The sequence below is a fragment of the Passer domesticus genome, chromosome 12 (assembly GCF_036417665.1).
Source record: "Passer domesticus isolate bPasDom1 chromosome 12, bPasDom1.hap1, whole genome shotgun sequence".
NCBI lineage: Eukaryota > Metazoa > Chordata > Aves > Passeriformes > Passeridae > Passer > Passer domesticus.
The window spans coordinates 5,433,858-5,449,005 of NC_087485.1; the positions used below are offsets into that span (position 1 = coordinate 5,433,858).

Here is a 15,148-nt window from a genome sequence, read left to right on the forward strand (position 1 = left end):
CCTTAAGGTTAATGATTTTCTGGGACTCAAAAGAAAAAATATTATTTCTTCTTCTTTTTTTTTATTTTTTCCCCCCTGCATAAGCAACTGCCCAGCAAATTGATAAGAGCCCTTTTTAATTAGCTAGTGAAGTTGTATGGGTAATGTTCCATATAAAAGGTCTATAAAACACAGCAGAATTAATAAAATGACTGCTTCTCATTTAATTCAGGTCCTCCAAAGGGATCCATATGTCTTGCTTTGGTCTGTTTGTAGTACTTCTCTCCACCACCCAGCCACGAATTGATTAAAATCACATTCCTCACTTAAAACTGGAGCCCAGTTGGTAAGAGATACTGGATAGTAATTAAGGTCTGTGCACAGACACATGAACCCCCATAAAAAAAACGGTACCAAAAGGAATCATTGTGCATCGCTTGGATTATATGCAAACACAGCTCATGTTGACAGCTACCTCTGGATGACTCCATCAGTACACACTTTATCTCCAGCTGTCCAAGTAATTTTCCCAGGATTTCGTCCCCTTTTTTCACTCCTCTCCACACAGATGGATTAGAGCAACAAACGGTTTACATGCTGCACATCATTAGCTATCCTCCCTCACTACCCAGCAGATAACAACTGGGCTCTATCATCAGGACATTCATAACACCTTGACACTTTTACAACTATGCTGTTCTCTGCCAGAGCAATCTTCTCTTTTAAAGCATGAAGCTAATTCACAAAACACCCCTTGGAAAGTACTCTGCAAACGCAACAGGGGTGGGGGAGAGAAGAAAAAGCACAGCCCAGAAAAGGCATCTAGTAAATAACACAGTTAGCAGTATAAGGGAAAAAAACCCCAAACTCAAGAGAAAAGCATTCTTTCTCTCCAAGACACCTCTCTATTTTCCCATTTCCTCCATCCCACAGTGAAGAGCACCAGGAAACAGCCACCCATCAATCTGCTGTATTTCAGTGCTTCCATCACCGTGTCACTCAGACACCTCCCAAGGCTGGCATCAGCCTGAGCAGGTCCCTGTGGCCCTGGCGATGGCCCAGCTGCTTCCCTGGGCATGGGTTTCACCCAGGACTCTCTTTGCATGTCATGCATTTACTGGGTATTACTGCTGGCTATTCCAGCTTTCCTAAACTGCCTCCAGTCTCAGGGAATCTCAACTCTAATATTTGTTAATAAAACAACATTTTCCCTCTGTAGGCTGGGACCCTGCTTCAGAGCCCACTCGTGCTCAAGACATGGGCTTGTATTCAGAATAAAATACAAACCCACATCAGCTACTGTGTGGAAGGAAATACACTTTAGCAGCATTTTCCAAGCTTCTCAGCATGCCCCCTGCCACCCCAACCATACATTTTAATGTATAGTACACGCTTGTTTAAAAAAGAAATACATAAGGAGAAAGAGTAATTACCGTAGCTTAAATTCAGCCCGATAAGAAGGGCTTGCACAGCCTGAGCAGCTGTTCCACTGCCATTCAGATTATGAAAATATAATCCTAGAGAACCTTGTCAAGATAAATGCAGAGCATGAAATGTATAGGCAATTTTTCCCCAGCCACATATAATGATCAATTCCAAAGCCACAAGTGATACCAAAGGACAAAATAAGATCTGTCTAGACTTTCTCACTTACAAGATATTGATCATTCCAATGGTAAACTGGTTAGTATAAGTGTGTTTGGCTTGAAAGGTCATGGGCTTAACACCTGACAAGGAGTTATTCAACCTTGATATAAGTCAAATTATTGCAGGGTTGCTGGAAAGACTTGTTTAATAAAAAGCCATACCTGGTCTGAGAATATCTGGGATTTGTCTCCCAGATGTCAAAAGAAAAAGCAGGAAGGAAAAATAAAAGTCAAGATTTGGCATGGGTTTCTGCTGGTTCACCTCTAGCTGATTTGGCAGGCAGAGGTCCCAGCAGTCAGTGGCTGTCTGGGCAGAGCTGTGGACAGCAGTGGAAGGTGACACTGACTGAAAAGGCACCTCCATTCCCCTAAAAGCTTCTGGCTCTTCAATCCCAGCAAGGGAGCTTGCTCGCTCACCCGCACGGACTTGAAGACACAGGGCACCAATATAGGGTCCAAAAAATCACCATTAAAATGGAAAACGTTGACTTGGGAAGGAAAGCAGGGGGGAAAGGGTGGGACAACGCCCTGCAGCGTGTGGGTGGGAAATGCTCTGGCATCGCCTGCCAGCACCTCCCCTTCCCAAAGCCCTGAGGCTGCATCAGGCACAGCCCTAACCCAGCCTCCTCCTTTTTCATGGGATAACTAGCTAGTGCTTATTTGGACTATTAGGAGCTTGATGTGAATTTGCTGGATCTTTTCCAAGAACTATAAATACCCGATCTATTTTGCTTTATTCAGTTCTTTTTGTTTTGCTGATATGATACTAGTTAAGGTTAATGGGGTTTGCTTTAATATTAGACACAGGATCACTTAACTACCTTTAATGAACACTGGAGTCAATGCATTGTGGAGTAATTCACACAGACATTGCCTCAGGTAAATCAACTGGAAAAATGTAAGCCAGTCAAATAAATAAATCTGACCAGCTGTAAATGTGCCAAATTTTACACCAAAATATATTTGAAAGCCAATGACTTAGGCACATCTAGGATATTAAAATGGAGGGGTTGGAGTCTGTTTCTTTTCAATTGCTTTTCCTTTTTTAATGTTCCCTGCACATCCCTCCTGTGCTGAAACCAAACTGAGATTGCAAGAAAAATTATTTTCACAAGTGTTTCTAATAGAAGCAAGGGCTCTACAGCTTGGTGGGTTTTTATTTCATTTCAGAAAAAGCCTTTTTTATACTGGCTATCTCAGCACAGGAGAGTGAGAGACAAAGAGGAGACCAGAGAGTGGAAAAAGGAAAATGGAGAGAGAAAAAAATGAAGGAGAGGAAAAAAGAGAAACAGAGAATGACAGAGTGAAATAAAAAGTAAGAAAGAAACAGGGAGCAAGTAATTTTATCTGCATTTGAGAAAATTACGTCAGTGAAATTCTAGACAGGGCAATACACTGTGTCAATAAATAATAACGAGAAATAAAAACCAGAGGAACCCAAACAAGTCAGTGAAGTTAGGGGTTTGCTTACCTCATACTAGTGCAAAACAAAAACTGTGCTAACATTAAAAGTGCTCTTACCTTGTAACACTAAAATAGAGAGTGAGGTACAGAGGAAAAGCACACAGATATTCTTTGAAGGAAGGCAGGCAATATCCCTAAGTACTGAATTCTCATAGAAAAGAACAATATTTCAGCAATAAGGAATGACAGGGGGTTCATTATAGGTTATTAATGTTTGCCTAAATGGAGCAGAAGGCCCAGGCCTTCAGGGGAGTGCAGAGCTCCCAGCATCACTTAATTAGTGCCTCTTCTGAGCCCAGCCATGCCAAGCTCCAGTGCAAAGCTCTGCAGTCCTACACTGCCTGTGTCATACCAGAGTAATTCTGCCTGCCTGTGAAAGGGAAAAATAATGTGTGTGTGAGGACTGCTGCACAGGTGACAGGAGTTAATCACTTTTTCTCCCCAGTTAAACTCCAGACAATACAAGGAATTTGGCTGTAACCATTGCCTCAGCTTGCAAAGCCTTCAACCCAGGCCATGAATTTTCAGGCACTGCACTATACCAGCATCTGGTCTGTGTAGCACAGACTGGAGAAAACTTCTAGGAGACAAGAAGCACCTTTTTTCACTCTGCAAAAGGCTGAAAAGAGGTGTTGTTCTTTCTGGAATAGCCCTTTTTGTTTTATTTCTTTATTCTACCAAAGGTTTCAAAGCAGGATGTACTGCCCTTGGGGAAGGGGCTGCAGAGAGTCGAGGAGGATGAGTGGGCAGGATTTGGGATTTGTTGTCTCCTGAAGCTGTCGCTACAGAGGTGGCACAGCAGAGATAAAAAAATAAAGCCATTTATTCTTTACTGCTGCTTTAGGAAAGACTGTGGCATGAGGTAAGGAAGCAGACAAGGAAAGAGCACTTGGGTAGAAGCCTTGGCTTTAACTCTGTTCAACAACTAAACCAATGTACTATGATTGAAGAAAAAAAAAATCATGGAAGGCAGATTGTTAACAATAAAGCAGAAATAAAAAGGGGATCAAATAAACTTCTATTAACAATGTGTCCTTCTATTTATTTGTTTATATTCTGTCTACAGAAAATGTGATGCTGGACTGAGGATGGCTTAGAACAACCTTCTGCCATGAAGACAGCTACAAAGCACAAAATACAAAAAATGAACTCAGAAAGGAACAAGAAAAAAACAGCGTTTTCTTGGCATCAACAAGAAGCTCTTTATTTTTCCTCAAGTTTTCTTTTCTAAAAAAAAAATGGAACTAAGACATTTGCAGAAATGAGACAAACTTTCTCTTCAGGTGACAATATTCAAGCAAGCATGTTGTTTTATTGAATTTAAATGGAAAGAAAAGACAGATTTGGAATGGGATACAGTATCAGGAGAACTGAGAAACTGTGAACTTTCAAGGAAATAAAACTCCTTAAAACTGTGAACTGAGAAATTGATGGAAATACCATTTAAACCCCTGATTACACTCTGTGTGTTCTTAAGGAGACATCATCATCTTTGCAAACTCGACAGTACTTAGAGAATGGTTTACAACATATCTTTTATTGTAATCTTAAAAAAAAAAAAAAACAGAAATATTTAATTAGCTGTGACTTTACCATTACTGTTCAGATGTCTTCCTGCACCTTCTTTTTCTAGACAGCGCAGATGTACTCGCAGCCAACAGTCAAGGGCTGAAAAGATTTCTTTCCTCAATAATCTTTTGATTTGCCACACCCAATAAAACCCTTGTAGGCAAAAAGAATCAACACAACCACCATCTCCCAATCAATACCTAAAGCCTAACAGACAGTAATTATCAAAATAAGGAGGAAATCCCATATTGGGCTACGTACCTACCCATTAATCAAAACAACAAGAAATTATCTGCAGAATTGCTTTTCTAAAATAAGACAGAAGATGCCTGCTTGGGTTACACTTTGAACAGGCTATAATCAAAAGAAAGAGAACCGAGACTAACTAAGCCCCAGGAAGCCGCATTGTCCCTTTAACCCGCAGTATTCCCCACCTCCCATTAGCACTTAACATTTTTCACTATGTTGTGACTGCTATTATTTCATTTAACACCGGTTAATCTGTATCTGAGGTACATGGAAACCCTCTAGATGATAAGATTGGACAGGTTCCAGTGCTGGCAGTTCCCGAGCGCGCACACGCTCGCGTGTTTTGATCCTTCCAGGAGCTCCCTGCTATTTGGCCTGGCTGCCAGCTCGTTCTTGGATCAGCCTGTCGCTCAGCTCCCAGAGGGCAGCGGCGGTGGCATCGCCCTGTGCCTGCTGCGAGGGCAGGCAGCGGCAGCAGTTGTTGAAGTACATCCCGCCCAGCCCCTCCAGCTCCGCCGCCGTGGCGCAGTACACCGTCGTGGCAGCCCCTTGTTGCTGCAATAAAAAGTAAAAAAATTAATTAAGAGAGAGAAAATAAGCGGAATATGAATACATAGATGGTTTATAGTTTATTGTTATCGTTGTCATTTCAAGCACAGCCCTTTGGAGCTGTGTCTCGTGCAAGCAGCGTGGCTGGCAGGGTCTCCTGCCTGGTGACAGGCTGCAGCCCTGCTGAAGGCACTGTCTCCTGGACACTTACCTGCAAACCACTTCAATGAGGGCTTCTTTCTTTTCCTTCCCTCTAAGAGCAGAAGAAAGAGAGAATCCCGAACCACCACCCCAAGCTCAGGTGTTTTACCCTTTTTGGTAGGGGCTGCCCAGGTGGTGTTTGACACCAGAACAGTTGAGCCAGGTTTAAAAGCAGCACCTCAAAACTTCCCTTTGCATCACAGAAATCATCGACCATATGCCTGGGCACCCTGACCCGCAACACAGACTGATAGATGGATTTGGTTTGTTTGGGTTTTTTAAACCTCTTGTGCAAAATTAACCTGGGCACTCCAATTAAGACCTATCATGTAAAGTGCAGTTGGGATTGGTGCCAAAGCTGCCCGTGGATCTTGGATCAACAGTCCAAGGCAGTTGTCACTGCTGCTGTGTGAGAGCATTTGACTGCTGCAGGCACAGACAGGGCTGGTTCTGCAGAGACACGAGGCTTTCCAGTGGAGTTTTTTTTTTCTGTAGCAACAATTTCTCTTGCCTTATAATGCTTTAAGAAATGGAGTGGATAGATTAGAGGCTTTTGTGGATCAGAAGGGATATTTTAATTTTTCTTACTTTCTTTCTTTTTTCCCTTTCTTTTTCCTTTTTTTTTTAATTTAAATACTAAGTGAACTTGTGTTCAAACAGGAAGAATGGGTTCCTCTGAATTGCTCCAACAGAAACCTGCAGATGGAGGCCACAGGGCTAGGGCAAGCAACCTGGCATGGGTGATGGGCTATCCCCTGGCACAGACTAAAAACACAGTGCCAGAACAGCTGGGGAGAGGGCAAGAAGCTATTTTGCTTTGTAAACTATAATTAAAAATAATAGGTGAGAGCGCATTAGCAAAACACAACACTAATTTAAAACCGATAGAGTTTATCTGGCATCTTATGATTATTTATGTACATCTTAGTCCTTTCTGTGGTAACAAATTATGAGCTGATAGGAATCAGAATAAAGAGGCTGCCAAGTGCAATTGAAAAAGTAAATGAAGAGAAATTAGTTGTTGCCACATTAAGATAATTTAATGGGATAAGAGAATAGGCTTCAATCTCTTGTGATTTTCCTCCACTCCTTTGTTTTTTGGCCTTTCATTGTCACAGCCAAGGAAACTCAGGGTGCTGCTAGGGGGGTCAACCTGCAGAAGACCTCTACTTTGCATTCTCACCCTTCAAGGACAGGAAGCAGTTTAAAAAGCCCCAGTTCTCCTTATTTGAGGCATCTCAACTTTGTAGCAACAAAGAAGTGCATATTTGTTTGCAAGACATGCATTTTCCTCAGCAGATGGGATTAAACTGATAATGATGACTCCACAACTTAGAAATGATCTCCCATCACAAGGTAAACCAAAACTGTCTGTATTAAGTATTTTGAAAGGCATATATTTATCAACAGACCAGAATATTTTTAAAGTTAGTATAATACATAGTAATCCTCTTATTAAACCAGTATCTTTTTTAAAAAAAGAGAAAATATCTTAAAGGTGGTAGCAGAAATGGAAAAGAGTTCTACTAAAAATAATATTAATAGAGAACAATAAAATTTCTATGCTCATTTCAACTATCCTATAAAGCTCCACAGTACAGGTATGATCACTGTATTCAGCTGTTTAGAATGTCTCAAAGCCCCTAAAGAGTATTATTAGTTTTTTACAAGCAATTCAACTGGACTTTCATTAGAAAGGTAAAATTAAACTGAATTGCTCAAGGCAGAGTGGGAGCCCTCAAGCTATTGCTGAAAAGCATCCATCCAGCCAAGCTAAACTCAGGCTATCTCTAATAGAATTCAGCTAATTCATAAAATGGAAGTTTATCAGAGCCAGTTTAAAATCCAACCCAAACAATAATTTATCTTTTCAAACGAGTCGAATTTGACGATGTTTAAACAAAATCCTCGGCAGGCAGAAAAACACCCCAGAGCACAAGAGCAGTGCTTTATACCTTGAGCATTGACACAAGCTAGACTCCAGAAGAAGAGAATAGCTTTCCCTGTGTGAGCATAGGATATTTACTTTAAGCGATAAAAGATTATGTGGCTGGAAGCCCAAAGCACTTTATCTTGCGATGCCTCCAGTGCTTTGCTGAGAACTGGATGTAAGCAACGTGCCATTTGCTTTTTGGCTGTGTGTATCCTTACTTCTTTCTAAATGTTTCAATCATGTTGGCTGTTTTGGAAGAAGAAAATTCAATGGTTCTATCATTGAAAGAAAAGTACCTTTCTTATTACTTAAGAGAAATGCAGTCGTATTTATCCCTTCATTGACAGAGGGTAAAGATTTAGTATCTCACAGTTATGGACAAACATGAACTCATCAAGCCTAGGAGAATGCTTCAGAGAGTAAAACTATGTAACAGAAGGTGAATCCCAAATTCTCAGAGCCATTTAAGTACCTAATTTCTTTTGTGAGCTGGTTGCATTCAGACACTTGAGGATCTACCTAAGTGACTTGTCCAAGGACCGAGGGGAGTGAGCATCAGAGTCACAGGAATCAAATCCCATTTTGGCTTGGCAGGAGTACCAAGAGGTCTCCAGCACAACCTCCTGCCCAAAGTGGGATGTGTAGAAGCCTTATATTTGCCTTGCTGAATGAGAAGGTCACCAAGGCATAAATCCTTCCTTTGCATCTACGATCCCACAAACCTCTGTGAAGAGCCAGAGCTGCAGATAAGTGCAAACTGCCTGCACTGCTAGCCAGAAACTGCTCTGTTTCTCAGCAAATATCGTTTATCCCTCATGAACACAGTCCTTTGAATGACATCTTTATATGCTGGGCCTTATGACAGTCTAGTAACAAGTTTTAATTTTTTGCTCATCAGCTTTCCTGTTCACATATCATCAGCATACAACAGCAGAGGATGTTAGGGAATCTAATTAGTAAACAATTCCATACTGCTGATACAAGATGAAACATTCTTAAACCAATAAAAAGAGCACTTTAATCACTGTTGAATGACTTTCAATGCCAAGCAGTTTGTGCCATGTCAGAACATAATTTGAAGAAGATTAGAGTACTATATAAAAGAATTAATGTTAACAACTTCGTTAAAAAATGTCTTAAACAATGAGCTTGTCAGTTGTCACAGACTCTCCCTGATCCATTGTGATTAAGGCCCCCCCTCCCAACAATTTCAGCTGATAAACAATGCTAAAAGCGTCGGGCAACCTAAACATTTTTTTTCCATAGGTCCATCAGTTGTACAGGGTGCTAATCACCAGAGCTGGGGTCAGCCTTCTTTAACCTGCAACAAAGGCAGCGGCTTGCAATAATGAATACACAGGATAAAGAATTTGTGAGAAGCCCAACTGAATCTTTAATCATGCCTCAGTGCCATTTCCGATCCAGTCAAACATTTGAAAGCTGCTGGGCAAGCACCACGCTATCAATCTTTCCAGTGCACGTAAAATTACCCGGGAATCTTGTTTTGGATTAAGTTGAAGAGTGTCTTAGTAATAAGGGTTCATCATTCTCTTCCGCAAATCATTTGTCAGTTTTGTAATACAATCTTCCTCTGCAGCAGGGTGGGATTTATACAGCAGTTGCTGTTTATTTATAGTTGAGGCTCAAAGATCTAAATTATCCATCCTTCTAAAATCCTTTGTTGAACTGAAAATACTAAGTAGCTACTAGTTCATAGGCATTTATTTAATAACTGCAAGTAGTCAATTTTTAACTGATGGCACTGAATGCAAATTATTATTGAATATCTTAACAGTAAAAGAAAAGGGGTTCTTGAGATACAGAACATGGTAAAACCCTCATTAATATATTTAATGCATCTGTTAGTAGTCTGAGATACCATTTATGTTCCTGATAAGAAAACATATTACACAGTTAATGTTTAGTTTTTAGATTTGCCTACCTTCAAATGCATGTTTATTTTCTAAAATTAGACTTTTGTTCTGAAGCAAGTTTACATTCCAAGCATATAAATAATAGAAACAAAGCCATAACTTATCTGTATATTTATCAACTATGAATGAATAGGAGCCACTCTAAACTCTGTTAAGAGCACACAGCACTCAACATTGTCTGCCAGGGAGATGGGATCAGCTATTTGAAAAGGAGGGGTTTATTTTCTTATGAAAAATTAAGGATAAAGGCCAGTTATCTTGGTAGCCTGAGGTTAAGTTCAGCACAGAGCATTTTAAAAGATGGCCAATGGAAAGAGGTGGAATTCAAAATGACATGAGAGGAGAGTATTTGTGACAAGGGCCAGATTCAAAGCAAGCAGCTCAAGTGAAATAAAAAGGCAAGTCCTTAAAACTCTTCAGGCTGTTCCTGTTATTCATATCAGGACTATTAGACAAACACATCCCTAACAGAAGAATATCAGTCCCACACAAAAGCACTGTGAGAATACCATTTACAGCCGAATAACTCATTACACAGCAGGGTGAGGTAGAATCAGAGAGTCATTAAGGTTGGGGAAAATCACTGAGTCCAACCATTGACCTAACCTAGCAACCAAGGCAGTAAGAACATATTCCAGATATGAAACCAATGGGGTGTCCCATACTTTCTCTGTGCCTCTGATAAGCACCCTGAATGAAGAGTTCATTCTGTTAGAGGGAAAAACTCCTCACCAGCTGGCTTCAGCAGTGGCCATTTTCCCGATTTGATGTAAAATATAAAATCTCCTTGGAATAACACACAAAATGATACAGAATCTGTTTCCACAACCATATTATCCAAACCAAACCCAAAGTGACAGCTGTAATTTTACATTCCTTGAGCCTCACCTCCTCCTGGTGGGAATTGGCACAGGTTTGCTGCCTTCTCAGAGGCTCCACAGATTGGAGAAGTGGCTGAGGATCTGCTCCACTGCTTGTTGTCACCCTGATGCTGATGCTCAGTATGGGCACAGTGGGGTTTGTGCTGCCTGGGGGCAGCTGGGAGAAAACTGCCCTCAGAATGGATTTATCTCCTTCTGCTATTGCTACAACCCCCAAGCTGGGGTTGTGGTGCAGAGCTTTCTCAAACCATACTTATTCCTTTTTCCTATCAAGCCCAAGTCCTTGTGAACAATATGGAGCACAATGACCTCTTCTGAAAAACACTAGCACGTCTAAAATCCTCATGTCCTCATGCAGGATTCCTCAGTATCAGTGTTTTTAGGAGCAGTCTTAAGAGCTGTTTGGTGATATCACCCATGGCTGAGGCCAGCTGTAGCTGAAGGAGCCACTTCCCAATGTCAGGCATTCCTCTGCTCCTTCTCCTACTGGGACAGCTCAGAGTTGTGAGGAACAGTCACTTTTCCAACAATGCAGTGAACAAGTTTTAGTCTCACCTTTGACATGACAGGAGAACTGTTCAGTTCCCACTGCAGTCCTCTTACTCAGAGAATCCCAGATACACATTACCTTATGAATAATGCTCAGAATATGTATGTATTAATGTCCTGTAAGAAAACATGATTCCTTGATTGCTTTTTCAGCAAGGAAATATGAAATTGAGACCTTCCTTTGCTATTTTGGGAGAGCGTGAAACTGAAATCATATCTGCAGCTCAAAAAATAAAACTTTGGAGCTGCCAAATATGATCTAAACTCCAAACTCGGCTCAGTTGACTTCAGGTCCTATTTCCACCCAAGTGCCAGCAGGAAAACGTGACCTAAACTGACACTGCAGCTACAGTCTTTTCAAAGCTGTCACCCAACCACATCTAAACCAGAGGTTCTCAACCACCTCCCCTTCCCCCATCACCACAATTAAACCAGCAAAGCATCTCTTAGAAGATAATACAACGAATAAACCAAAATCTATAAGGTCTGCTTTTTTCCCCTCTGATGTATTCCTTTTTCAACTAATTCCCAACTACAAAGACTCAAAACTCCATCAGCTTCTCTACTTGCATAGTTGGTTTCAAGCTGTAACTTTTCTTAGTGTCATTAAGACCCTTACACATTTATAGTATTCTTTACATACATTATAGGAGATAAGTGTGCTATGTTCTTTGAGTAAGGAAACTGCAGTAGCTCACGAAAGAGGATTTGTTTTCAACTGCTGAGGCATTAAGACCTAGTGATTATTTCAACTATTCAGTATATGCAGCTATATTTAACTTACATTCTGGGTTTTAACTTTGCAAAAGAAATCGTGTCCATTGTAATAAATGTATTTTGATAATGCACCATGTTGTTTGTGTTATGCAACCCCCAGTATGTTCTCATTTACAGCAATGATAGCACTTGAAAACTTCCAACCTCCAACATCCAGTATCAAACAGATTTTCTGCAATCATTCCACAGGAGAAAAAAAAAATACAATACAGGACATCAAGTCAGGAGAACTGGGCTGTTTTCCTCTTTTCAACTTTTCCTTCCCGAGTGAGCTTGGACAAGTCACTTCAACTCCATGTACCTCACTTTTCCCAGCTATAAAATGGGGAGATTACTCTTATTTACCCACCTCACAGGGGTGTTGTGAGGAGTCATTCAGATTTATGGAGTGCTTTCACACTTAATTTGGAAAAGCACTGTGTAAGTATAAAGTGTTATATTATAAACCATTGTTAAAATGTGTAGAAGATGTAGAACCAAGGTTGGCAAAGTAGCTGACAAAAATGTAATTATCTTTTAAAATCATGCCTATTTTTCTCTATTGTATAAACTTAATTCTTTAACCTGTGAAGCTCTCTGCTACTCCAGGTCCTGTTCCAGTGTCTTCCCTCTCTCATCCAGTTTTTTTGCCCAGATCACAGAGAAATAGGTAAAATTCTAAACTGTTGTTCTAAAACAACAGTGAGTTATTAAAAAAATGGATGCTTTAGAGGGAAACAGTCCCTGAAATCCATGCATTCATCCCTCCCACCCTTTGCATATGCTAGGCAGAGCCATCATGGCATACCAGGGGTGGGATTCAGTTGCCTAACATGGATCTTGAGACATCTGAGCTGCCTCAAGATATCCCACGTGCTCCACAGCTGTCTTTCAGAAGGGCACATATTTCCCATGGGTCTGGTATTGTATCTGCCAGCCCCTCAGGGATATCTCAGCTGAAATCACACAATGGTTAAGACAACACCAGACTGTGCAACTTAAATGCTTTTGCCACAGCACCTGGAAGGGAGCTGGTTCCCACAGGCAGCACCCTATTTCTTTCTTTTCCAGAATCTTATTGAAGTCCACAATCAGCTTCTGAAAAATATTTCAAGGCTGACAGAAAGCCACTTTAAGGTCTAAAAACTATAAGCCTGTGGCTTTACCTTGCTCCACCAGCATTTCAGGGCAGGAGCAGCAGCACTCCTCACAGGCCTCTTTATCAACAGCACATTTCCAGGCACATCAGCGCTGCAATTCCTTCTCCTGCCCACTGAACCCCCTTTCACACCTGATTTACACTTTTAAGACATCATTGCTCCACTGAAATGGCAGCTTTGAACACTGCATGCAAATGTCTCTGATCTTTTCTTCTCACAGGCTGGTACGGAGCAGTGGAGCGGTGGAGCGGTGCAGCATTCGTCCGCTCATTTCTAGATCTGGGAAAAATCCCTGAGGAAAATTATCAATTTCCATTTCAGAGAGTAACAGGGTAAGGGTGAGATCAGGTTGAAGAAATGATGCTGCAGTCCATTGCTTGCCCCCTGCCCTGTGTGCCAGCACTGGCCAGTGGAGTGAGAAGCAAAGAGCAGGTCAGGGACAGTCCCTGGGCATCCAGCGCTGCTGGGGGCTGCTCACACCTGAACATCCATGGCAGCTCACCTTCTGTGATGAGCATTTGTACAAACACATCACAAACACAAATTCTATCACAACGCGTTGGCCACAGTCAAGCTGGAAATCCTGTGGAGGACTGGAAATCCTCCTGAGACACATAACCTGCCAGCAAAATGTGGATTCTTCTGGGCAAGGGCAATTTAAAGAGTTGAGCAAACAGGTTGTTGACACTAAACATATCCTGCCAAAAAAGAGAGATTAGATACACTGCTGCAACTAAATCATCAGAACTTGTCTGGCTGGTGTTTGGGCATACACAGATGAGAGTTCATTGAAATACTTGTGTTATTAACTTATGCTGAATTGAAATGTTTTATGTTTTTGCTGTATTTTAATTATATATATACTTTATATAAATGTGTGTATACATACAGTACTGTATATGCTGTATATATTTATATAGCTTTTTAATAATATTACTAATCCAAATTTAGACTTTTTCATACACATTATTGAAAGAATATCATCACAATGCTGATATCTGGCTTCTTCCTTCATTGCACAGATAATTTTTTAGACTGAATTTATTTCAGATATGAGTTAAAAAAAAGTCACACAACGCAATGCTTTTTAAGGAAGTGACCTTTTGGAACAGATATTTAATGAGCTGTTTGTTTAGGTTTTAAAGATAAAGACTGTTTTTCATCCCTTGATACACACACACACATATGCACATACATACACAGACACACAGTTCAATAACACAATGCATTGAGAAACCACAGGGTGTTATGATGGGGAAGTATCATGGTAAGAAAGTAACTACCAACTCTGTCTTCCAGAAACTAATTAAGGGAATGTATTTTGCAATAATACAGATCTAGCAAACAGGCCTCTAAAGTCTAGGCTTAGAGCTGTAAGCCAGGCACTCCTGTATTATGTATGTGTGATTTTCATAGCTAGCCTGCTGTAAAGTGTGCCCTGTTAGTGCATCTTTCAGGCTCAAAGACACTGGTCTTGTTAATATTTCATTTAGTACATACTGTAGAGTCTCATTTATATTACTTCTATAATTAATGGTGATAGCTTAGGCACTGCCTTTACAAGGAGAGATCCCTGTATGTTGGTCGATGGGTAATGAGAAACAATAGATATTTCATTCACCAGCAGCTTGTTGCTAGTTAGTAGGAAATTATCGTGTGTACTGTTGCTTTAATTGCCAGGGTAAATAATGCCGCCGCTGTGTTAGTGAACATTTTAAAGCACTTGATGCAAATAGACTAGAAACAAAACACAAAAAAAAATTACCTTTATTATGCTATACCTTAGCACAGGGAGTTTAAAAGGTACGTCTTAAAACATTTGCGTTCTATCATGCAAATATATCTTAATATGCATGTGCTGACTATTCAACTACTGTATTTTAGGAAATACAATTATGCTGCCTTTCTCTTCTCCTATGTAGACTGTAAATAACTGTAGATCTTTCTCTTGTTTTCCCATGTAAATATATGTAAATATTAACAAGCTATGCATGCTGATATTCTAGGCAATTTCAGGTACTTTTATAATCTGAAGGCATGTACTTGAACTGGTTTGTTAAAAAAAAAAAATCAACTCTCTCAAATCCTTTAAAGCTCATTAGAAATTAAAGATTTCTTACTAGACTGGTTCCTTCACTCTCAGTTGGTTTTTTGTTTATTTTCCCTCTGCTTTGCCAGTGCTGTCTCCCAGGACCCACCACCAAGGATGCACATTCCAAGGCTGTTTTCTCCAAAGCGTGGAGTCCCCTCTCAGGATATGATTCACTCCCTGCCCTGG

At 40.5% G+C, this 15,148-nt stretch overlaps 2 protein-coding genes across 3 annotated transcripts in view; one reads left to right on the forward strand and one right to left on the reverse strand.

Annotated features, from left to right (window-relative positions):
- Window positions 1–14,994, forward strand: part of MAF (MAF bZIP transcription factor) — a 194,075-nt gene extending 179,081 nt beyond the window's left edge. Inside the window, exon 3 of the mRNA XM_064386775.1 lies at window positions 4,156–14,994. The gene's annotated coding sequence lies outside the window, so the exon portion shown is untranslated. The remainder of the gene's footprint in view (window positions 1–4,155) is intronic.
- WWOX (WW domain containing oxidoreductase) overlaps window positions 4,320–15,148 on the reverse strand; it is a 475,065-nt gene continuing 464,236 nt past the window's right edge. For both annotated transcript variants that reach the window (XM_064386760.1, XM_064386772.1), the window contains exon 9: window positions 4,320–5,462. In XM_064386760.1, the coding sequence (XP_064242830.1) occupies window positions 5,274–5,462 (189 nt within the window). In that variant the 3' untranslated portion in view covers window positions 4,320–5,273. The remainder of the gene's footprint in view (window positions 5,463–15,148) is intronic.